This window comes from Oncorhynchus mykiss, chromosome 28 (assembly GCF_013265735.2).
Source record: "Oncorhynchus mykiss isolate Arlee chromosome 28, USDA_OmykA_1.1, whole genome shotgun sequence".
NCBI lineage: Eukaryota > Metazoa > Chordata > Actinopteri > Salmoniformes > Salmonidae > Oncorhynchus > Oncorhynchus mykiss.
Genome location: NC_048592.1, coordinates 631,114 through 655,530, shown reverse-complemented (window position 1 = coordinate 655,530; position 24,417 = coordinate 631,114). Strand labels below are relative to the sequence as shown.

Here is a 24,417-nt window from a genome sequence, read left to right as displayed (position 1 = left end):
TTCATGAAGAGTGTGGCGGTGATTTGATGTACAGTATAGCACAACCCAAATCTTTACATCCGTCTCAGGCAGTGAACACCAATCTATTTTAAAACCTGTTTCAAGACACCCTTTTTAACTTGGTTAATTACCCCCATGCATAGTTCCTTATCAAAATACCTAGAGCTCCATAAAACGATATCTGTGTTCAAGGTGCCCAGATCAGTCCGGTGGATAGACTTGGATACTCACCGAGATGGAGTACATGCCCTTGATGGTCTCTCTGAACTGCATGGTGGCTGTGAGGAAGATGCTCTCTGTCGCTGACAGCTTCTTCGCCCTTGTACGCAGCTCATTTACCTGGAGAGATGGTGGGTATGAAGTTACATGGATTTTTTTTTACATAAAAAAAAATTATATATATTTAACTAAGTCAGTTTAAGAACAAATTCTTATTTATGGATCTCTACATGTATCATTATCTATCATTAAAAATGGCCTTGACTACACGTTCAGATTCTCTGACCAGAACTGGTAAGTCGGTATGTTATAAAGATGCACTGCAAGAACATGCAAGTAACCAAGCACGTGAAGGAAAATGTCTATAGACGCCTATGGCGCCATGTCTCAGAGTTATTAGTACACATGTGAGTGTGTCAATGAGTGAGAAAGAAAGATGGTGAATGAATGACAGGGCGATCTTAGTCAGTCAATAACTGCTCTTGAAAAACTCTGAAGACTAAAACACATCCTAATAAACCAATAGGCAATACAATACTGATTTTTTAATAAAACAATTTGCAGTTGCAATAGGGCTAACTCCTAAGCCTGATGTGAATACCAGGTGAGTGAGAGACACGTGAGTGCGAGACAGGTATCCCACCTGGTTCCCCAGGAACTCGTCCAGGTTTCGGAGCTCGTTGATGTTGGTGATCTCCCGTTCCAGAGAAGCATTCCACTTCTCAGAAACTCTCGCGGCTCGGCTGATCCTGATGGAGGGGTTATGAGGCTGCCCGCTGCCCTCGCTCGACAAGGGGTATGGAGAGATGGCTGTAGGTAAGGGAAGGATGTGTGTGTGTGCTTTTAGATAGAGGGGACATGTGGTTGAGATTATACCATTGACCACTAGATGGTAGTAAAGAGACACATTTTTAGTGCCTTTCAAATCGTATCAGTCATAGGGCCCTATTTTAACAAACCTAATGCAATGTTAAATCTAAATGGTAACCCTACAGGTCCAGGGGTGTGTGAGAAATAAAAAAACGTTGCTATCACAATTATCGGTGCACTTGCTGGCGATGGCACGAAAGGGCTGGGTTTCGATTAATAAACAAGGTGTGAGTGTGTCGAGGCTTGGCCCCTCACTGGCCAATCAGAACGTGCTCCATGGCAAAATATGTGGTTGTTTCAGATTGTGTGTTTACAATCTTTTATATATTGCCTTGGAATCAACTCCAATTTCAATGTAAGTCGGTTATAGTTTGTTAAATGGCTTACAGAAACTAAATGTAGACCAATCCCCTCATTGCTTAACAAGTTAACTTGAACCCATTTGCAGACCATATTGTTCTAAGTAACTGTCTTCAATAGCATTCACACTGATATAGGGTCTAGGCTTACTGTATATTTCATTATGGCTGAGCATGGACATGCCAAACATTGTCAATAAGCAAGATTAAATTAATTATTGTTACGGCCTAAAAATAACTAATTCTAATCAAAACAACAACTTGTTTTAAATACCCTATGTCACACTTACAGGCACCATTATTTCTCCCCGTGGGCAATATTAAAAACAACACACTATGGAGGGTTTTTACGCACATCCAAAATGGACCTGCATGGCTAAAATAAATATAAAGGTTCATTTCAGCTCACTGTTTAATTCCTCTCAAACGTGATATTTTAATAAAGCTTTGGTGATTAAGATTTACTTCCAAGTGGTCTCAGGAGTTAAACCCTTTATCATCAGTCTTGACTACTTCCAGATTACATTGGGCAGACAAAAACAACCTTAATTGAGAGGAGGGGAGGCTATGCTTGTTTTTTTATCAAATAAACCTGAAAATGGGGAAAAAACATTTTTGTTTCTAAATACAAAATCTACAGGCATCAAAAGCACATTGGTCTACTCTCGTTTCATGCGCATATGGGCAGTGTGCGTCACAGCTGGATAGGCTGAGTTTTCGCTGTCAAAATTCATGCCATAGCCAACTTTGTTTACCGCTAGAACCAGCTTTTGGTTGGCCTTAAATATCCCTATCAGCGCAGCCTGAAATTAGCACTTTGGATCATGTTTTTAAGGACACACCTCAAATATTTCCACCCTGCCCATCTGAGCGAAAGCGAGCTGATATAAGACAGGTAAATTGCCAAACCTGGAATTCAGCCTGGAAAATGCAGGGCTCCAGTTTTTACATGATGAAATTGCAAACTAATGTGCGTTTGACACTAGTGCCACCTTAACGCCAGCCTAAAATAGAGCCCTAAAGCTGGAAGGCACAGTGAGCAGTTTGCTGTAGGGGGCAGGACTACAGTACCTCCTTTTTCAGATTGTGTATTCTCATTAGTCCGTTTCCCGTACTCAGGTGGCTGAGAGTCTCTATTGGGCCATTTCTTCATAATCTTACTGAAAAAGCCAAGCCTGTGGAACACAAAATGCTAACATTTAACCATGACAAAGAACATAGTATCATCTCCATTCAATATACAGGAAAAAACAAATCAATTATGGTTTACAGCCTCCTTACTCCTCCCGCCTTTACCTCTCAGGTGTGGTTGGCTGGGATTGGCTGTAGTCTTTGATAATTGAGCTCTCATTGGTACTCCTGGCTGGGAGGCTGAACCTTCCAATATCCGTGGTAATATCTGAAGATTCCTGAAACTGAGGGAAAACAATACTGAACATCTAAGATTGACATGACATGAGACAACAACCATGCTGGGGAAAAATTAGATACATCATTATTAACTGGTAACATGTGGGGAATGATTGTGCCTAGAAAGTAAGAAAATATTGAGAACAGATGTCATGCCATTTCCCCAGTGTCTGTAGGTGTAGTACTAGTGCAAAACTCCCAGGCCCAGCCACACCAGTTAGTTAGTTAGTTAGTTAGTTCCAATTATGTGTATAAACCCTAGATGACTGTTGGGAGTGATGTTTTGAAGCCAGAGTGCAGCCATTTTTGTGCAGCCATTTTTCCTCCATTGTAAAAAAAGATTTTTGAAGTTATAGAAATGCCTTTAATGTCTACATTCGTTTTTGAGAATCCTTAGTTGCTACATACATTTTTGGACATACAAATTAATGATAAACCCATTGATTCATGATGTTTTTTGTTGTTGAAGAATATACCTTATAAATGCCTCCTTGAGCTTAGTTCAACTGTCCTACCCCATCAGAACCCAACATAAGCTTTTTTCTTCTTACTTCAATGTTTGTAAACAAGTTAAATGTAAACAAACACTGTACATCCCCAAAACATGGTTAAAAAAATTATTACCTCAATGATCAGTCATTGCATTCATAGCATCGATCCCTCCGCTTCTTTACCAAAACAAAGGCCGGGTGGCCGCTTACTTATTGTTTTAACTGTGGATGTCTAGCGTTAAAGCATTCTTTAAAATTATCTTATGTGAAATGAACATAAAAATAAACTACAAATATATTTCAACCTTTTCCTTAAAGTATCATTTTTAGAGAGTACTAATGCTAATGTCCCCACTACAACAAAGAAATACTTAAATACAGGTATTTTGTCCTTGAAACATTTGATTGAAATACTGTAGAATTCCATTCGTTCCTATGGAGGACTGCTCCTTCTGAGGAGTGCCAATATGGCGGCCAATGGCTTCAAAGCCACTCATTTGGCCAATACATAGCATAATAAATCAAGGGTGTATATACATCATTGGTTAGTACCCAATTCCCCAGCAGAAATGCCTGTCTGCTTGCAGCCACCACACCCATAGCCGAGTTCAGTCTCTCCCCCTTCCTGCTCCCCGAAGAGTGCTCTCTTACAGTAATCTCCCACCATGGACATCAAAGCAATGGACTGAGATAAAGGAACATGGTGGACACTCCCTCTTAACCCATGTTTAAACCTTCAGCAGCATCATGAGCCTAACCTCCGCCTGACCTATGACCTTTTTTGCTGTAGTCAATTGAGGGCAGCAATGAACATCACAGACTAAAATATTAGTTATCATTGTGTATCTTGATTGCCACAAACCTGTGTGCTATATGAGAGGCTATAGTTTGTAGAACAAAACAATTATTATCTCTCTTTACCAACAGAGAATACACACAAGGACAACTGGGGAAATAATCCCATTACTACTCCCATAACATTGAACTTGTATCACTGGGATGTGAACTGTACATGGTTTTGATGGTGTTGCCTAAACATTATGACAAAAAAGGTCAGAAACAAGCTGCAGCAACCAGAGAGCCATCCAGCCACTGTGTTTAGGTGGCAGAGGATGGCTCATGGTTGTGACTAGCTCTGTTTTCTGGGTCTTTCCCTGGCCTGAAGAAGAGAAGCCAGTATATAGAACCCGCAGAACACTGTAGAACATTGCAGACCCATCCAGCCAGGGACTGTGAGACGAGCGGAGTGCATGCACAGCAAGAGTCAGTCAGCGTGCAGTGCCAGGGCCCGTAGTAGTTTTCCATAGTCAGGCCGGTTGGTACCTGGACCTCAGGTTTGCGTGGACGGATGTGGACCTCTGGTTGGTTGGACTGGCCCATGCCACTGACCCCCGGTGAGGGGCTCATGGGTGGGAGGGGGAAGCTCCAAAACTCGCTCTCCTGGGAACCCTTAAGGTTAAACATCAGCCCGCTTCGGGCGTAGGCTAACCGCCGCTTGTGATTGGGCCGCTTGCGGGAGCGCACCCTGACCTATGGTGGCCAGGAAAGGTCAAGAGGCACTGGTGAGTTGAGGGACTGAGAGACCCCTCACTGTCCAAGGTTCAGTAGGAACAAAATGGGAAAATACATTTTGAAACAGATGGCATGTAGAATTTTCTTAAAAGTTAGAAAGTGGCTATATCTACTTTTAATCCGACTATTTCAAGACTATTTCAAGACATGGCATATGAGGGTGCAGTGGGTTGGACCATTTTTTTGTCATCAGTAATTTCGGGAAAAAACGTTACCTAATTGGAAATATTATTATTTATTTTTTTACTTCATATGTTGGTGGTGCTGGAGATGATGAATATGAAGTAGACATTTTTTTTAAAATTTCACTTTAAAACCTGGAAATCACATGATCATTAAGACAGTGGATGAATCAAACGCATTATTATTGAAGTATTGAAAAAACGTGGGCTACAGATAAAATAGAACAATTGGCAAAAAGTATAACAAGCCCTAGAAATATCCAAATGATAAATTAGATTTTTTTTAAAAATTGAGAACAAACAATATGGGTATGGATACTGCGGGAACATGTAGGTTTGGGCAAGTATGAAATCATTAATGTTTGTAATCTTTATTCGTCTTTATGTCAAAAGTTGGAAAGTCCCAGTCATCATCATGTCTAGTTTAGTGGTTCCATTTCTGTGAAATGTTAAGTCGTCTTAAACTAAATTTTATACCCCCCAAACAAAGAATGCTGAATTTTTTCGGTTCTAAAATGTTTTCGTGCCTACTGACCAGCTGAAGAGTGGGATCCATCCACGTGTGTGTCAGCAGCAGCAGGGGGTTAGGAAATACAGTAACAACATGTCATATAGCATCTTAGCTACAGTTGAAGTCGGAAGTTTACATACATTAAAACTCATTTTTCAACCACTCCAAAAATGTCTTGTTAAAACTATAGTTTTGGCAAGTCGGTTAGGACATCTACTTTGTGCATAACAAGTAATTTTTCCAACAATTGTTTACAAACAGATTATTTCACTTAATCACAATTCCAGTGGGTCAGAAGTTTCCACGAGTCCTATATCGACATAACCTGAAACGCCACTCAGCAAGGAAGATGCCACTGCTCCAAAACCGCCATAAAAAAGCCAGACTACGGTTTGCACATGGGGACAAAGATCGTACTATTTGGAGAAATATCCTCTGGTCTGATGAAACAAAAATAGAACAGTTTGGCCATAATGACCATCGTTAAGTTAGTTTGGAGGTAAAAGGGGGAGGCTTGCAAGCCAAAGAACACCATCCCAACCGTGAAGCATGGGGGTGTCAGCATCACGTTGTGGGGGTGCTTTGCTGCAGGAGGGACTGGTGCACTTCACAAAGTAGATGGCATCATTAGGAAGGAAATGTATTTGGATATGTTGAAGCAACATCTCAAGACATCAGTCAGGAAGTTAAAGCTTGGTCGCAATTGGGTCTTCCAAATGGATAATGACCCCAAGCATTCTTCCAAAGTTGTGGCAAAATGGCTTAAGGACAACAAAGTCAAGGTATTGGAGTGGCCATCACAAAGCCCTGACCTCAATCCTATAGAAAATGTGTGGGCAGAACTGAAAAAGCGTGTACAAACCTGACTCAGTTACACCAGGTCTGTCAGGATGAATGGGTAAAAATTCACCCATCTTATTGTGGGAAGATTGTGGAAGGCTACCCAAAACGTTTGACCCAAGTTAAACAATTTAAAGGCAATGCTACCAAATACTAATTGAGTGTATGTAAATGTCTGACCCACTGGGAATGTGATGAAAGAAATAAAAGCTGAAAGAAATAATTCTCTCTACTATTATTCTGATATTTCATTCTTAAAATAAAGTGGTGATCCTAACTAACCCAAGACAGGGAATCTTTTCCAGGATTAATGTCCGGAATTGTGAAAAACTGAGTTTAAATGTATTTGGCTAAGGTGTATGTAAACTTCCGACATCAACTCTAACTGTGTGTGTGATAAGTAATGAGGCAATAGAATAACATTAATGACAGTCACATACAGTATGAGACCAGTACCTCAGTGACAGAGGGAGAGCTGTGATATGTAATGGTGTAATAGTAATAATTACATTACGAGAGAAGAATACCTCAGTAGTACATATCTAAGGTGTATGAAGGAACAATAGTAGAGTAGTAGTACCTCAGTAATGGAGGAAGAGCTGTCTGAGCCTGACCCTGAGGAGCTGAGTTTGGACACGTTGTCCAGCGAGATAGACTTCCCTCGGTTCCTGAGGTAAGAGATAGAAATATGTCAACTGTAAACTCTGTTAGAATTCAAGACATTGCTATAAGATATTGATGAAAGATAAATCAGAGAATGGGGAAAGAAACAACTTGATGTAAATCTACCTAGTGATCCAAGATCATATTGAGGGGACATTGAAGGGTCTTAACAGGTATGGTTGAGAGAAACACTAAGACATGACCTAACCAGGGATGTAGAGGTAAGAAAATAGGTGGGTAAATGATATTCGCAGTGAGTAACGCTCCCTATACTTTCAATGCCTTTTTCCGCAAAAGATGAGTCAACACCGGTGCATAAATGGTGTTTACTCTCCACTTCACCACTGGACATAACATTGTGATAACATCACATAATAATATGTCATACAGCAGCAACCCCTCCATGCGTTTATCCCTGGGCCGCTGGATCTCAGGGCTGGAGTCTTCCGGATGTCTTCCCTCCCTCCTGCTCTTCCACCTCTTTGCATGCTCCTTGATATCCTCCAAGTGGGAGTAGCGCTCCAGGGTGCCTGTGTGAGGGGACAGGCTGGTGAGCGCCCCTTCTCTGTCCCTGTTAAAAAATATAATATGGATTGGATTTACAGTACCAGTCAAAAGTTGACACCTACTCATTCAAGGGTTTTTCTTTATTTTTGCTATTTTCTACATTGTAGAATAATAATGAAGACATCAAAACTATGGAATAACACATATGGAATCATGTAGTAACCAAAAAAAATTGTTAAACAAATCAAAATATATTTTAGATTCTTCAAAGTAGCCACCCTTTGCTATGACAGTTTTGAACACTCTTGGCATTCTCTCAACCATGAGGTAGGTCACCTGGAATGCATTTAAATTAACAGGTGTGCCTTGTTAAGTTAATTTGTGGAATTCATTTCCTTCTTAATGGGTTTGAGCCAATCAGTTGTGTTGTGACAAGGTAGGGATGGTGTACAGAAGACTATTTGGACTATTTGTAAAAGACCTAGTCCATATTATGGCAAGAACAGCTCAAATAAGCAAAGAGAAACAACAGTCCGTCATTACTTTAAGACATAAAGATCAGTCAATCTGGAAAATGTCAATAACTTTGAAAGTTTCTTCAAGTGCAGTTGCAAAAACCATCAAGCTCTATGATGAAAATGGCTCTCATGAGGACCGCCACAGGAAAGGAAGACCCAGAGTTACCTCGGCTGCAGAGGATAAATTCATTAGAGTTACCAGCCTCAGATTGCAGCCATATAAATGCTTCACAGAGTTCAAGTAACAGACACATCTCAACATCAACTCTCCAGAGGAGACTGCGTGAATCAGGCCTTCATGGTCGAATTGCTGCAAATAAACCACTACCAAAGGACACCAATAATAAGAAGAGACTTGCTTGGAACAAGAAAAAAGAGCAATGAACATTAGACCGGTGGAAATCTGTCCTTTGGTCTGATGAGTCCAAATTTGAGATTTTTTGTTCCAACTGCCGTGTCATTGTGAGACGCAGAGTAGGTGAACGGATAATCTAAGAATGTGTGGTTCCCACCGTGAAGCATGGAGATGGTGTGATGGTGTGGGAGTGCCTAGCTGGTGACACTGATTTATTTATTTAGAATTCAAGACACACTTAACTAGCATGGTAACCACAGCATTCTGAAGCCATACGTCATCCCATCTGGTTTGCACTTAGTGGGACTATCATTTGTTTTTCAACAGGACAATGACCCAACACACCTCCAGGCTGTGTAAGGGCTATTTGACCAAGAAGGAGAGTGATGGGGTGCTTCATTAGATGGCCTCCATAATTACCCAACCTTAACCCAATTGAGATGGTTTGGACCGCAGAGTGAAGGAAAAGCATCCAACAAGTGCCCTTCAAGACTGTTGGCAAAGCATTCCAGGTGAAGCTGGTTGAGAGAATGCCAAGAGTGTGCAAAGATTTCACCAATACAAAAAGGTGGCTACTTTGTAGAACCTCAAATATAAAATATATTTTGATTTGTTTAAAAAAATGTTGGTTACTACATGATTCCATATGTGTTATTCCACAGTTTTGATGTCTTCACTATTATTCTACAAAGTAGAACATAGTAAAATAAAGAAAAACCCTTAAATGAGTAGGTGTCCAAATGTTTGAATGGTACCGTATATGGTGCTTTTCCACCTAACAAAACACTTTACACTGAATAATAACAGATGTATATAATATTTTTCAGCAGGTGCTAAAAACACTTCATTTGCATTGAGGTGGGTGGGAGACTGGGCACTCACTTCATCCACTACCAATAGTTGATGAATAAGTTCAAAGTTCTATATCCACCTGGGGGATGCCACCTAATCTGCCACTGCACACATCAGCTATCACAGTGGATAGGTCAGAGGTGAAGGATGGGGTGAGCGGTAGAGAGGTGAGGGATGGGAGAGAATCGTACCTGCCAACCTTGGGGTCATGGGGAAGGGAGAGAGGTCTGTTGAGAGGAGGTGGAGAGCCTCTACCCTCTCTCTTCTCCGATTCTGTGTTCCTTTGGGTAGCCTCCTGTCTGTTAACCTCTGGGCCTGGTTGGAGGCTCCTATTGGGGCTTGGTTCCAAACTGTGCTGCCTCCTCAGCTCCTTCCTCTCCAGGCTTCTCTGGTGCTGGGTTTGGTGCTTGGGCGAGGGCTGGTTCTGGTGCTTGGGCTGAAGCTTGGGCAGGGGCTGGGGCATGGACTGGGTCTTGGAAGGGAGCTGGGGAGGCATGGGCTTCTCTACCTCAGCCTTTGAGCTAGAAGTAGGGTCAGATTTGTGCTGGTCAGAAAAACTCAGGGCCCTGAAGTTCAAAGTTCTATAACTTTATTGTACATTTTTAGGATATAAAAAGATGAGTCTTAGTACCTGTTTAGATCTGGTTTGTTCCTGAACAGTGTCTGCATCTTCTTGATGCTGTTCCTCTTTCTCAGGTAGTCTTTCCTCTTCTGAGAGCCTCGCCACGCTGCCTGGATCACTGTGGCCGCACGGCATCTGGTGTCCGCCCGGAACGCACGCCAACATCGCTATAGGAGAAGATGAGATCAACTTTATTATCCCTGAGGGGAAATTTGGCTAGGACACAGTAGCACAGCTGTAAAAATACATGAATCTTACCCTACCACACAGGGGCTTTTTATACAGTGCTCCCTGAAAAATATATTACAAGGGCTGGGATAGGTCTTGTACACATTGTTGTGATTTTAAGCAATAGTTACCAGTGGGATCATGGTTTCTGCCATATAGGTACAAACCTGTATTCTGATGGCGGCGTCTTTCTTGTAGAGGAAGTGGCTCCTGCTGAGACAGGCCCTGAACCAGCGCTGGAGGATGACGATGTGACGCATCACTTCCTTGTTCAGGGTGTCCTGGAGATGCTGCTTCTCCCTCTCTTTCAGGAACACCTGGGAGAAAAATGACATTTAGATGGGACTACATGTTTAATATGAAGTCAAATTATGCTTTTAGTTGTTTAAGCAAGAATTACTAAATCCCTTTTCAGCTTTTCTATGGAGGCTATAATGGCTATAATGTAAAGTGTTACCTTGGTTTTCCCAATCTGGTACGTGCTCTGTCCTAGGCCCATCTTCTGCAGCAGGTTAGCTATGTCCTCTGGTGCTGTGGTGGCTTCTTTAGGCAGCAACACTTTGAACTGCTCTAGGAACTCTGTGAAGGTGAACTTGGCGTTGTAGCCAGACTTCTGGATGCGTACCGTCTCCAACATGCCTGTGTACCTCAGCTGCTGTTGCACCAGAGCATTATCAAACAGCATCTCCTTCTACAAGGAACACAAAGAGTTGCATCACTGAATGCATTAAACAGAGAAATTCTGTCATCAATACTGATTAACCGTCTGCTAAATCAGGTGTTTTCAAACCGTTCCTTGGGGACCCCAGACGTTCCATGTATTTTAACTATTCCAGAGCAAGCTAACCTGATTCAACTTGTCAAGTAATCATCAAGCCATTGACTCTGTGAATCAGGTGTGCTAGTTTAGGGATACAAAATTGTGATATGTCTGTCTGGGGGTCCCGGAGGAAATTTGAACACCACTGTGCTAAATTGCCAAAATGCAAATAAATATAAGGGTTGGGGTCAATTCAGGAAGTACACAAAAATTCAAATTCAAATTCTCTTCAATGCATTTCAATTAGAAAAATTCTGAATTGATATTTGGTTTACTTTCTTAATTTAAATGGAATTGACCCCAACCCTGGTAACTACTGTATCGTCCTAGGTATTCCCTTACGGAAAAACAACATGAATTTCACGTGATCACATTTTGGAAAACATTTTTTCACATGTGAAATTTCAGGTGAAATGATGTGACCTTTTCTTTAAGGGATAGACATAGACAATCTTTATACAGTACATGTAATCCTACCTTCTCAGCATTGGAACGGATACAGCGGATGAAGAAAGGCTCTGCTTTCCCCACAGTCTCCAGCAGCTTATTGAGAGACGCCTACAGAATAACATTACAATATATCACATCAGTTAGCTGAGGTAATGCTGTTTACAGCCCCCGTTAGTAATCTTTAATGGAGTTTTAATGAAATACACACAATGCTAAGACAAGCTCATTTTTCTGGTCAGCTCTCAGTGGGAGGAGGCTGGTGTGTGTGCCTGCATGTGTGTGTGTTGGGAAAGCAGACCTGGAACTGAGCGCTGATGCTGGGTGGTTTCTTCCTCTGATGTGGGTGGAGCAGAGAGCGGGAGGCTCGGTCATGGAGCGTCAGGCCTACGATGTGCTTCAGGGACCGAGAGTTCATCAGATTCTGTAGGACGTACCACACCAATCATCATCACACATTGTTACACAACTACAATGACACAGTATTGTAAAGTGATTATACATAGGGCCAGGAGACTGTCCTGTCTATGTGAACTGTAAAGACAGTACAGAAGTAACATAAACCAATAAAAAGACCCAAGAAATCACTTCTTTGATAATGGCAACTACTAATACATTACCGTAGGAATGAGCTGCTTGTGCTTGCTGGCCTTGCTCTTCCTATGGGGAGAAAAGACAGAGATGGTGGTGACCTGGATTTTACAGGCAAGATGGATGACAATTATTATGTATTCATGGCTTGACAATGATAAAGTTGGCTAGAGCAGGCTAGCTTTCAGCATAGTTTCTTGTTGATAATGTGCAGTATGTAACATCCCATCAACAACCTGGCTCCTGCTTTTCCCTCCAGCCCACTTACTTCTTTTTCTCATAGTTGGCAAAGATGTCCTCAAACACCTCCAGAGGATTGTCATCGGACCGATCGAACGAGAAGTCCAGTAGGGAGCTGTGGCTGGAGAAAAATGTTAGTTGAATTGGATGACGCAATCTCTATTGCACTCCACACTGTCTTTTCCCACCTGGACAAAAGGAACACCTACGTGAGATTGCAGTTCACGTACAACACCATAGTGTCCTCCAAACTCATCACTAAGCTGCTAAGAACCCTGGGACTAAACACATCCCTCTGAAAACGGATCCTGACGGGCCACCTCAGGTGGTGAGGGTAGGCAACAACACATCCGTCACGCTGACCCTCAACACGGGGGCTCCCTCAGGGGTGCGTGCTCAGTTCCCTCCTGTACTCCCACGACTGTGGCCACACACGACTCCAACACCATCATTAGGTTTGCAGACGACACGAGTGGTAGGCTTGATCACTGACAACGATGAGACAGCCTATAGGAAGTAGGTCAGAGACCTGGCAGTGTGGTGCCAGGACCACATCCTCTCCCTCAACGTGGGAAGGACCAAGGAGCTCGTTGTGGATTACAAGAAACAAAGGGCTGAACATGCCCCACTCACATCGACGGAGCAGTTCGAGAGCTTCAAGTTCCTCGGTGTCCACATCAATCAGAACCTATCATGGTCCAAACACACCAGCACAGTCGTGAAGGAGCCTGAAAAGATTTGGCATGAGCCGTCAGATCCTCAAAAGGTTCTACAGCTGCACCATTGAAAGCATCTTGACTTGCTGCATCACCGCTTTCTATGGCAAGACACTACAGAATGTACAACCCAGTACATCACTGGGGCCAACTCCCTGCCATCCAGGACCTCTATATCAGGCGGTGTCAGAGGAAGGCCCAAAAAATTGTCAAAGACTCCAGCCACTGAAGTCATAGACTGTTCTCTCTGCTACCACATGGCAAGCGGTGCAAGAATGCCAAGTCTGGGACCAAAAGGCTCCTGAACTGCTTCTACCCCCAAGCCATAAGACTGTTAAACCGGTAATCAAATGGCTACTCGGACTGTTTACATTGACCCCCTTAATTATTTATTTCTACATTGACACTCCCACACACATGAAGACACACGCTGTAAAGTTGTATTTGGCACATCTGACCAACAAACTTTGATTTGATGCATTTGGCTGGAACAAAAACCTGCCCCTACCTCAGCACTCTGTGGATACGATAGCACACCCCTGGACTAAGGCCTTCTGTCTCTTCTCCTTCGATGAAGGTGAAACATGCTCAACTATAACGTTGCAACTGTAACGAGTGGCAGCATAGTCTCTCTCTCCTCTTACCTGGACAGTCTCTGCAGAGCCGAGCTCGGTCTCCTCTTCAGTTCCCCTATAGACTGACGGGAGGTGCGTTTCACCAGACCTGTAGAGTAAACAGGCCTTGCCATGTTAGTAATCTTATCATCATCGTCGCCACCAAAGTGTAGCAAGTCATATCTTAAGAGACTCATAACCTGACCAGAAAAAAAAACGAAAAACTCTTGACCAATTACAGTTATATGCTAATAAAAAGTGCACCGTTTTCTCTTGCCTGGTCAGTTCATGTAAACGTGAAATACCCTGATTGGACAGGTCTAGGAGAGAGGGTATCTAAAGTGAAGCCTACCTGGGACTGCCCGGCGGCTTCCGGCCTCGTTGAAGGCCGCTATGATGCGTATGGTGGCCCGGAGGATGCCCCATCGGAACACTGCCACCGGGTCTGACCCAATCAGCTGACGCATGAATGCCCGCTCGCTGCTACGTAGCAACGCCACGATGTCCGGACGCATGTGATCCGTGTTCTTCTTCCGGAAATCCTGATCGTGATAAGGAGTAGAGGGGAAGAGGAGAGGTAGAGAGATGGAATGAGAGGATATGACGAGGGTTAGGGGTTGAGAAGGGAGAGCGAGACACAGGGAGGTAGAGATGAAGAGGAGACGGATGGAGGAAGGAGGAGAGGAAGGAGATGCAGAGGGACACAATGAGAGGAGGAAGACAGGATAAAGAAAGGGTTGGAAGCAGGACAGTTAGCTGTGTGATGTCCTTTCGACTGACAGCGTAGACTAATAGGTTGCTCCCCTTGCCCTTTCTCTACCTTGATCTGGTATTTGACCTTCCCAGCGAAGTGTTGGATGACGAAGGCTGGTAACATCACTGTGGTGGGGACGAAGTATGGGTTGTCTTGATGCTGCTGCTTGAACTTGTTCAGCAGAGTGTCATCCGTGGCCTGAGGGAGACTAAGGTCACAAAGACTGGGTTAGGAAAAAGCAATAGAGGAAGCCAACCAGTAAGCTTCTTTTCATCTGTCCACTTCCTCTAAATCAGTGGTGATAAAGGTATAAGACAAGAAGTAACTACAGACTACTGAGATACAGCCCTTGCAGACAGGGCCAGGAGATTTTCCTGACCATGTGACCTGACTAGAAACACTCTAGGCCCTAGTTTTAGGTTAAAACTCTAGGCCCTCCCAGACTTACTTGCTCTCCTCATCCAGTAGGTGGAAAAGCCCAGTGGGTTTCTGGCTGATCAGGTGGATACAGCCCAGGTTGTCCGTGTAGTCTATGGTACTCCAGCTGATCCCCTCTGCCTGGTACTCCTTCTGGAATAGATGGATGGACAGATGGATGCGTGAATAAATGGGTGGATGAATGAATAAATTACTATTGATTCCCAATTAGAGATGATTTAACTTCACATGAAGGTAACCTTTTATGGGGTGAAGGGTTTATAATGCATTCAGCAGTGCAACTGACTCCTTATCCCCCTTTAATTTCCCTTATAGAGCTCACCTGCTCCAGCTTGAAGATGTGCTGGTTGAAGTAATACTGTAGTTTCTCATTGGCGTAGTTGATGCAGAACTGTTCAAAGCTATTCGTCTGGAAATCCTCAAAACCAAATATATCCAGGATACCTATGGACAAACACTAAAAATAATCTGAATATAAATCCCTTTTTACTGCTTACTTAACAATGCAGAGAAAGACAATTGAGAAAATTGAAAAGTTAAATGTGTAATAATAAAAGTAATAAAAGTAAAACTAATACTTCTAAAGCTGTGTTGAAAGGTTGTCAAACAAATGCAGGGGCATCACTTTTTACTGGAAGTGAAAGTTACAGATGGCTTTAACACTGCAGTGAAAGGGTTAGGTTAGGGTTAGTACAGTGACAAGCTGTCTCCGGGTTAGGGTTAGTACAGTGACAAGCTGTCTCCGGGTTAGGGTTAGTACAGTGACAAGCTGTCTCCGGGTTAGGGTTAGTACAGTGACAAGCTGTCTCCGGGTTAGGGTTAGTACAGTGACAAGCTGTCTCCGGGTTAGGGTTAGTACAGTGACAAGCTGTCTCCGGGTTAGGGTTAGTACAGAGACAAGCTGTCTCCGGGTTAGGGTTAGTACAGTGACAAGCTGTCTCCGGGTTAGGGTTAGTACAGTGACAAGCTGTCTCCGGGTTAGAGTTAGTACAGTGACAAGTTGTCTCCGGGTTAGGGTTAGTACAGTGACAAGCTGTCTCCGGGTTAGGGTTAGTACAGTGACAAGCTGTCTCCGGGTTAGGGTTAGTACAGTGACAAGCTGTCTCTGGGTTAGGGTTAGTACAGTGACAAGCTGTCTCTGGGTTAGGGTTAGTACAGTGACAAGCTGTCTCTGGGTTAGGGTTAGTACAGTGACAAGCTGTCTCTGGGTTAGGGTTAGTACAGTGACAAACTGTCTCTGGGTTAGGGTTAGTACAGTGAATGGTTGTCTTACAGAGACGGCCTCCTCCATGTCTCGTCTGTTGAGCAGAGCGTGGTTGATGTGCAGGACAATCCAGTCAAACAGAGAGCTGTACAGAGACTTGGCCATGGAGTCCCGTGCTGTCACTGCCTAGGAAGGACAATAAGACAATGATTGTAGTAACCGGAAGGTTGCAAGTTCAAATCCCCGAGCTGACAAGGTACAAATCTGTCGTTCTGCCCCTGAACAGGCAGTTAACCCACTGTTCCTAGGCCGTCATTGAAAATAAGAATTTGTTCTTAACTGACTTGCCTAGTTAAATAAAGGTAAAATAAAAATAAAATTGTCACAGCCTGGGTAGGACAACGACAAGACAACAGTAGTCACGGCCTGGGTAAGACAACGACAAGACAACAGTAGTCACAGCCTGGGTAGGACAACGACAAGACAACAGTAGTCACAGCCTGGGTAGGACAACGACAAGACAACAGTAGTTACAGCCTGGGTAGGACAACGACAAGACAACAGTAGTCACAGCCTGGGTAGGACAACGACAAGACAACAATAGTCACAGCCTGGGTAGGACAACGACAAGACAACAGTAGTCACAGCCTGGGTAGGACAATGACAAGACAACAATAGTCACAGCCTGGGTAGGACAATGACAAGACAACAATTGTTATGGCCTATAGGATAACAGCAAGAAACACCACAAAAAAAGGCTGCAAAGCTAACAAGAGCCATATAAGTCCACAATACCAGGGCACCAATGTTTTTCTGACCACACGTGACATGACAAGGAAAATATCCAGGTCCTGGCTATATAACTACATTCTGGAGTTTTCCCTCATGTCACGTGAGGAAGAAAAATTCAAATAAATGTAACTGGTGTTAGAACCCCTACTTCTTTGAGAGTGTAGTGTAACACTAATTTGTCATTGGCTGTTGTTTGTTTCCTCTTGGTCAAAGCCTCCACCAGCAACTCCTGTTTGACCTATGAGAACAGAGCAGATTGTCAGTTAACGCTGTGTACAGGTGTTCCTCTAAGCAGGTGAGACTAAAGATATTGATTGATTGAATGATTACACAATAAATATATTGACTGATTGATTGATTCCTCTACCTTGAGCAGGTCAGACAGGGTTGAGAGGACATCTGCTGGCCCCGCTTCCAGCGCCTGGCCGTCTTCTGATTGGGTGTACGTCACGTTGCCCAGATACAGGATGGCAGAGAGCATGGAAAATATCCTACACAGAAACACACGATTATTATACAATACACCAGGATTACTGATTATATCCTGCACAAGAAAACATAGGGCAGAATACACCTGGACAGTTTCACACACCATGAGCGCCTCTCACTGGCTAGTGGTATGAGTTATGGCATCATCCTTATTTCAAGGATACAATACATATATACATGCATTATCGTTTACAAGCTACCATATAATTACATTGAGAAACCGCCACAGTAGGCCACTAGGTGAGCAACTAAGTTCTACTGTTCCACCTGCCACACCCCAAGGCCATGATCAGACGTCTGCAGCTGAAATGTTCCCTGCATTATTCTCCTGCTAGGACTGACAAGCTCTAACCTGCTGCGGAAATGGGAGAGAGCGGTGGAGATCTTGGAGAGCTGCAGTGTTACATACAGACTATTTTAGTTCCATCAGGTGTGACTGTGGCAGAAACCTCTTCATGAAAAAGATAATATCAGGGATCATGACAGATGACAAGAGTATGGTACAGGGGATGTAAAGAGGAGAGGATAAGGTATCTGAGATATCTCTATAAACTATAGTTTGTCTCCCTCTGTCTCCTTCACCCTTTCTCTCTTCGTCGCACACACTCTGTCTCGCTCGCCTGAAGAGTTAACCCTAGAAGTATCCATACGTACTGTTTCTTAGTGGAGGGCAGGAATCCAACCATCTCCATGGCCTGATGAAGCCTCTCGAACTCATGTCTGAGATCCTCAGCGTCTTCTAAATGAAAGTACTCCTGAGCAGAGTGACAGAGTATTTTAATTAAAACAAAAAATTTTAAATCTCAATACACTTAGACAGAAAAAAAGAGAAAATAGAGAGACAATTGACAGAAAGTAAAGAGAAAATATGAAGACATGCTTTTCGCATCTGTATTGCTGGAGTTCAGGCTTATGGACTTTAATGGGTTACAGAGTTAATGTTTACAGTTAATTCATGGAGCTGCATCTAAAGATATTTTATTTTACAGTTATTGTAAGAGTACTTGTATTAAAATCCATGTGATGGAGAGAAGAACTATGTACATATTTCTGTTGTATTGGATTACGCTATTGACACAATTACCAGAATGCCTTGCGTCAGAAATTAAGAAAAACAAGAACGCGCCAGTTATGTACAAGTGATTATCCCGGCTTTCACTAGCAACTATCTTTTATTGTTTTGTAGAATCTAAAGTGATTAAATGTCATGTGAACAAGTATTATTACTAAAAACAAGCCTACATCTCACAACCAAAGTCCCGAGTCATTACTTTGATAGTTATTCTATACACAGACAGGTATTTCCCTGATGACAGATAGACGTGCACTAACACATCATAATGTAACAATCAGAGCCACATGATAGGGCAATTTAGACTAGAGATTAACTCTGTTTGACACTAACATGCTGACCACACCGCTGGCATCGCGTGCGAGAGTGTTGCAAAATAAATGTACACATACACGTTATTCAATCATTACACCCACACTGCTCACGCGCCTCAGCGAGCTCCTGCGTGGCCAGGCGCTAAAATAGAAGGTTATATAGGTTATATTTGTGACACTCAATGCGCTGCAAGTCTGGCCTCTCTCATCTCCTCATTTGTGTATAGGAGCATATGCCCACGTGAGTGATTGAAAGATTAACTGACATCCGCACTCGAGTCGGTTGTAGTAATGCACAGTAAAGTTGGTTGCCAACCACCATATTAAAGTCCAAAGAAGTAAAAAAAGAAGCCTGTGGAAGGAGGCGAGATGACGAGAAAGGAATTCGGTTTACCGTTTTATCTGTGGATTAATTGTAGGAGTAGAGGACCTTGTGCATTTCATTTAAAATAACAACCCAATGTTAATATCACAGGACAAATTAGCTAGCAACAGCAAGCTAGCTAGCTACATTGCCATGAATGTTAAACGCTTTTCGACCTGTCCCCAAATTAATATGGTTCAGAGTTTGTTTTGATATTTCAACCTGCGTGTCCTGATAGTGTCTGGTATGGGGGTACAAAATCAACATGTGAACGTGTGCATTCGGTTTGGTCAGCATGTAATGTTCGTCCCAAATGTCACCATATTACCTACATAGTGCATTACTTTTGATCAGGGCCAATGGCACTCTATTCCATACATAGTTTGCACTACTTTTGACAAGGATCCTATGGGCCCTGTTCAAAGGTACATACAGCAATACGGTAGAGCTCTCCAGACCAGGCTTTCTATGAAAAGTTATAAAGTTATAACTATAACTTTTCATAGAAAGCCTGGTCTGGAGAGCTCTACCGTAGCTGTATTTATTATTAAAATGTGTCCCATACGGAGAGGCCGTATTGACTTCCATACATGCTCCACATCTTTTTTTATCTTAAATAATAAACATAGATTTCTGCATATTTCTCACAGATATACTGCACTGTATCAATATTGCTCAGATGGATTTATAGCACAATGTATATCATATACACACATCTGAGAATAAAGATCACTATGGGAACGATGTTCTCAGTGGAACACCCTGCACTCTCAGTTGATTACAGCCCCAGGATGTGTGTAATAGGGTTTAATATTTTCCCTGTCTTTTACACAAAATGTTCCCTCCCGAGAATTAATCACTTTTCTCCCGGGTAACCTGGGATTTCCTGCCTAAACTGGAAGTGATAGCTTTGATCGGCATGAAAATTCAGGCCTGACGCTACCGGAGCCAGATAACTACATTAAAAATACATTTTATGAGACCAAGCCCAAATGATTGTGCCGTTATGCAATACATCAAATGGGCTATAGGCTACCGCACATTACGCACAACAGAAAAAGGTCCATAGATGTATGCTCTCTTGGGTAAATAAATGAAACACGCTCCAGTAATCATTTTGAGTGTGTACTGTATTACTGTACTGTGATGCTGGTGCAGGACATGCGGTCTGCAAAGTTACAATTGTAGGCTAGGGAATTTGACTAAAAAAATGTTGAAATCTAATAGGGCTTTTTTTAAATAATTAGTAGGCTGACGCATATAGCCTACCTTTCATAATATTTCCCCTAATGTTGTGCAACGTGTTTGAGAGCAAAGTCTTGCATCTTGCTCATTTCAATATCTGTGGTGCCGCTACTGGCAACGTATATCCCTTGAGTCTACCTTTAACTTAAATAAGATTAGTTGTTCTTATCTTCATCACTGTAATGACATGCTTGAATAATATAGGACTAGAATAAGATGCAGAAGGCTTTCACTTCTCTTCACAAAGATTGATTGGTTATGGGTCTGACATTAATAAATAACTGCTATAGCCTATTGCTGTCGCACATTCTCTTCTTTCAAACTCCCAACGAGTTTGAAAGAATGTATTTAACAAACAAGAGCAAGCTTGCATCCCTGCTCAAAAAAATGTCCAACAAGCTATTCTAGTTATTCAAGGCCAGAGGAGAGCAGGTGTGTATTGTGCAAGAGAACATGATGACAAAGGCTATAAGTTAGAAGCGTATGCATATTAACCCATCATTCCTTAGGTAAATACACTGGGTGTACAAAACATTAGGAACCCTTGCTCTTTCCATGAAATAGACTGACTAGGTGAATCAAGGTGAAAGCTATTGATGTCACTTGTTAAATCCACTTCAATCAGTGTAGATGAAGGGGAGGAGACACGTTAGAAACCTCTAAGATCGTACCCTTTTTTTCAAATTTCGCCTAAAATGACATACCCAAATCTAACTGCCTGTAGCTCAGGACCTGAAGCAAGGATATGCATATTATTGATACCATTTGAAAGGAAACACGTTGAAGTTTGTGGAAATGTGAAATGAATGTAGGAGAACAATACATTAGATTTGGTAAAAGATAATACAAACAAAAAAATATGCGTTTAAATATATATTTTTTATCATCTTTAAAATGCAAGAGAAAAGCCATACTTTCAGGTAGGAGTCTAGGTTTAATTTAGATTTTGGCCACCAGATGGCAGCAGTGTGTGTGTGCAAAGTTTCAGACTGATCCAGTGAAGAATTACATTACTGCACAATATCAAGTCTGCCAGGAGTTTGCCCAAATGTGCCAAATTGGTCAATTTATACATTTTCAAGTACATAACTATAGAGAACATACAAAAATGCTATGGTAATAAAAAATATAAGTTAACACACTCCCAGGAATGTCATACATGATGGATCATTAGCTTATACACTAACTTTCACACATCTCAATGGCCGGGCAGGGTGGGTGTGGAGCTAGAGACAGCAGTGGGATCAAACTGTAGACCCCAGTTCCTACATTTGAACAAACATTTATTTTAAAACTATGCTACATTTTATCTATGGGACCCTCAGGATGACAAATCAGAGCAAGATTACTGAATGTAAGTACATTATTTACCTTCAGAGGTGAATGTATCAAACCAGTTCCCGTGATAAAAGTTGTTGTTGTGCACTCTCAAACAATAGCATTATATTTTTTCACTGTAATAACTACTGTTAATTGGACACTGCAGAAAACTTAAATTCTTGTTAATCTTTCTGCCCATATAAGACATGTCTATGTCCCAGAAAGTTGGCTGTTGTATACAACGCCATTCTAGTCACTTTGGCGCACTTTAGCAACAACCTTCCCTGTTTAGGGACACCCATCCAGTAGAGGTTAAATCATTATTTTTAAGCCTTGAGACATGGATTGTGTATGTGTGCCATTCAGAGAGTGAATGGGCAAGACAAATTATTTAAGTGCCTTTGAACAGGTTATGGTAGTGGGTGCCAGGTACATCAGTTTGTGTTCAAGAACTGCAATGCTGTTGGTTTTTTCATGCTCAACAGTTTCCCATGTGTATCAAAAATGGTCCACCACCCAAAGGACATAAAGCCCACTTGACACAACTGTGGGAAGAATTGGAGTCAGCATGGGCCAGCATCCCCGTGGAACACTTTCGACACCTTGTAGAGTCCATGCCCCGATGAATTGAGGCTGTTTTGAGGGCAAATGAGGGGGTGCAACTCAATATTAGGAATGTGTGTGTTCTTACTGTTTTGTACACTCAGTGTACAAGGCTAATACGGCATTGAATGCATTACCTGAAAGGGGTAGATAGGACATCCATCCATCTTGAACAGGATTATCTATTTTGGATGCAATTTGAATGGGATGGATGGAGAGAGAGTAAGACTGAGAAAGTGCTCATGTGCGCACTGATTTAAAGCAACAATATTCGAGTGATTGACTGTATTAAAACTCTGCAGTTGCAATAAATAAAAACATCTTTACAGTACAAAAATAAGGCGACCCCCAAAACCCAGATGGAGATATGTAAATTAGACGCGCATTCAGTCCTAATATTAAGCTACTGTAGGCCAACTCGTCACAAGAAAAAAAGTTACCAGCTGATGAGATGATACATGCATTGTGAACTGCGCTCCATACTGACATGCACTGTCTGTTCCCACCCTGAGCGTTGATGATTGATCATGTAGATAGCAGAGCAGAGAAGGCCATAGAGAAGACAGATTTAGACATTGCATATCATTTTAACAGTTCTATTTCACGTCATGCTGTTCAAATAAATCATTTATTATAATTGACCAGTTTCTCGCAGTTATTTATCCTGGGAAATGGTAGTGGGTTTGGTTGGGAAATCTCAGTAACCCGGTTCCCGCAATTAAACCCTAATGTGTAATGATTATGACGTTAATGAACTCAACTGAACTGGTGTTTGTTTACCCTGTGTTAGTGTGTATGTGAGTGAATGTGTGTGCGTGTGAGAGTGAGTGAATGTGTGTGTGTGTGTGTGAGAGTGTGAATGTGTGTGTGTGAGTGAGTGAGTGAGTGAGTGAGTGAGTGAGTGAGTACCTGTTGTAGATATGTGTAGTCTTCAGGCTGCAGCAGACTGAACTCTCTCTGCTCCTCCTTGGATGCTCCCACCAGCAGGTAGTAGAACACATGGTAGTTCCTAGAGGTCAAGGGTCAGAGGTCATACTGTGTGTGTTTCAGTCAGAAGCCCCCACCAGCAGGTACTAGAGAAGACGTAGTAGTTCCTAAAGGTCAGATGTTAGAGGTTATACTGTACTGTAGAGAGGGCAAGGAGTTTTTTTCTGACTGCATGACCTGACCAGGAAAAATTCCAAGCCTTAGTTATAGGCAACAACTACTGTAAGGCTCTGGTTATTCCCTGGTCAGGAAAAACATAGGTCCCCAGTCAGACTGTTAATCATTAGTGTGTATATATAGTACAGTAATCTGTAATAAACGTTGTAACGTGATTCAAATGGTGTGATTGTGTGATTTGTATCATATTGTACAATAGCTGATGAAACTAACACTAAACTTTAAAAAAATGTATTTATCAGTGTTATTACCTAATCGTTGCTGGTTGAAAAAACAATCTACACAGGACCATCTAATCAGCAGGTTTGCATGGGCGGGAGTTTCAGCTTGCCTGGTGACAACACCAGGTGGTAAATTGGTTAATAGACCAATAAAAAAAGTTCCACTCCTAGACAGTCCTAGTAAAATTTTGCTAAAAAGCTATTTTTGTCAATTTTAATGGAAAACTATTACAGTAAGGTACTTAACTGTTACCCAGAAAATATTTGATATCTATATAAAAACGCTGCACTGGGCATTTAAAGCTGGAATCCTAAATAGTGAAACCGCAACGTCTGTTTGAGATATTACAACAACAAAGAAGTGACAGGATTATTATTATTTTTTACACCCCTCAGACGACATAAAACAGCAGAATATGTACTGCAATATCTTTTACCATGCTGCTCACCTGTTTAGTCAACAAAACAAAAACAAAGGCGCTGGGGGGCGTTTCCCCAAATGTGGAGTCCATCTTTAAGTGTTTCCATCATTAGTTTCCATTTTGCAGCAAGAGAGTAATGTAGTGGTGCTATCACTTATACCTTCTCTATGCTTTTCCGCATGATTTGAATTAAAGTCTACTTCACTTTCTTATTAACTTGCACTTCAGAGCAGGGTTCAACTTTAAATAAGAGAAGCTAATAAAGTAACACGCCTTTTATGCACTACAGTCGCAGGAGCACATGTTGTTTGTGTGGCATTCACCCTACAGCCTGTGAAAGTAAAAAGCAGAAAATTGCTTCATAGAATAGTTGATGTGATGCTGCTAT

The 24,417-nt window shown here is 42.1% G+C and overlaps 1 protein-coding gene across 8 annotated transcripts in view; it reads right to left on the bottom strand.

The window, feature by feature from the left end:
• LOC110508307 (unconventional myosin-IXb) overlaps positions 1-24,417 on the bottom strand; it is a 77,127-nt gene that overhangs the window by 24,913 nt on the left and 27,797 nt on the right. For 7 of the 8 annotated variants that reach the window (XM_036965936.1, XM_036965933.1, XM_036965938.1 and 4 more), the window contains exons 5-29: positions 23,132-23,231; positions 17,959-18,059; positions 17,183-17,306; positions 16,964-17,053; positions 16,093-16,209; positions 15,142-15,276; positions 14,830-14,951; positions 14,448-14,589; positions 13,980-14,169; positions 13,658-13,736; positions 12,326-12,418; positions 12,087-12,126; positions 11,768-11,890; positions 11,497-11,577; positions 10,657-10,890; positions 10,367-10,516; positions 9,981-10,138; positions 9,541-9,870; positions 7,506-7,688; positions 7,035-7,122; positions 4,673-4,879; positions 2,745-2,863; positions 2,520-2,623; positions 863-1,029; positions 232-339 (exon numbers count right to left, since the gene is read on the bottom strand). In XM_036965936.1, coding sequence (XP_036821831.1) covers positions 232-339; positions 863-1,029; positions 2,520-2,623; positions 2,745-2,863; positions 4,673-4,879; positions 7,035-7,122; positions 7,506-7,688; positions 9,541-9,870; positions 9,981-10,138; positions 10,367-10,516; positions 10,657-10,890; positions 11,497-11,577; positions 11,768-11,890; positions 12,087-12,126; positions 12,326-12,418; positions 13,658-13,736; positions 13,980-14,169; positions 14,448-14,589; positions 14,830-14,951; positions 15,142-15,276; positions 16,093-16,209; positions 16,964-17,053; positions 17,183-17,306; positions 17,959-18,059; positions 23,132-23,231 — 3,385 coding nt within the window. The remainder of the gene's footprint in view (positions 1-231; positions 340-862; positions 1,030-2,519; positions 2,624-2,744; positions 2,864-4,672; positions 4,880-7,034; positions 7,123-7,505; positions 7,689-9,540; positions 9,871-9,980; positions 10,139-10,366; positions 10,517-10,656; positions 10,891-11,496; positions 11,578-11,767; positions 11,891-12,086; positions 12,127-12,325; positions 12,419-13,657; positions 13,737-13,979; positions 14,170-14,447; positions 14,590-14,829; positions 14,952-15,141; positions 15,277-16,092; positions 16,210-16,963; positions 17,054-17,182; positions 17,307-17,958; positions 18,060-23,131; positions 23,232-24,417) is intronic. The other variant, XM_036965940.1, reaches the window with a different exon arrangement.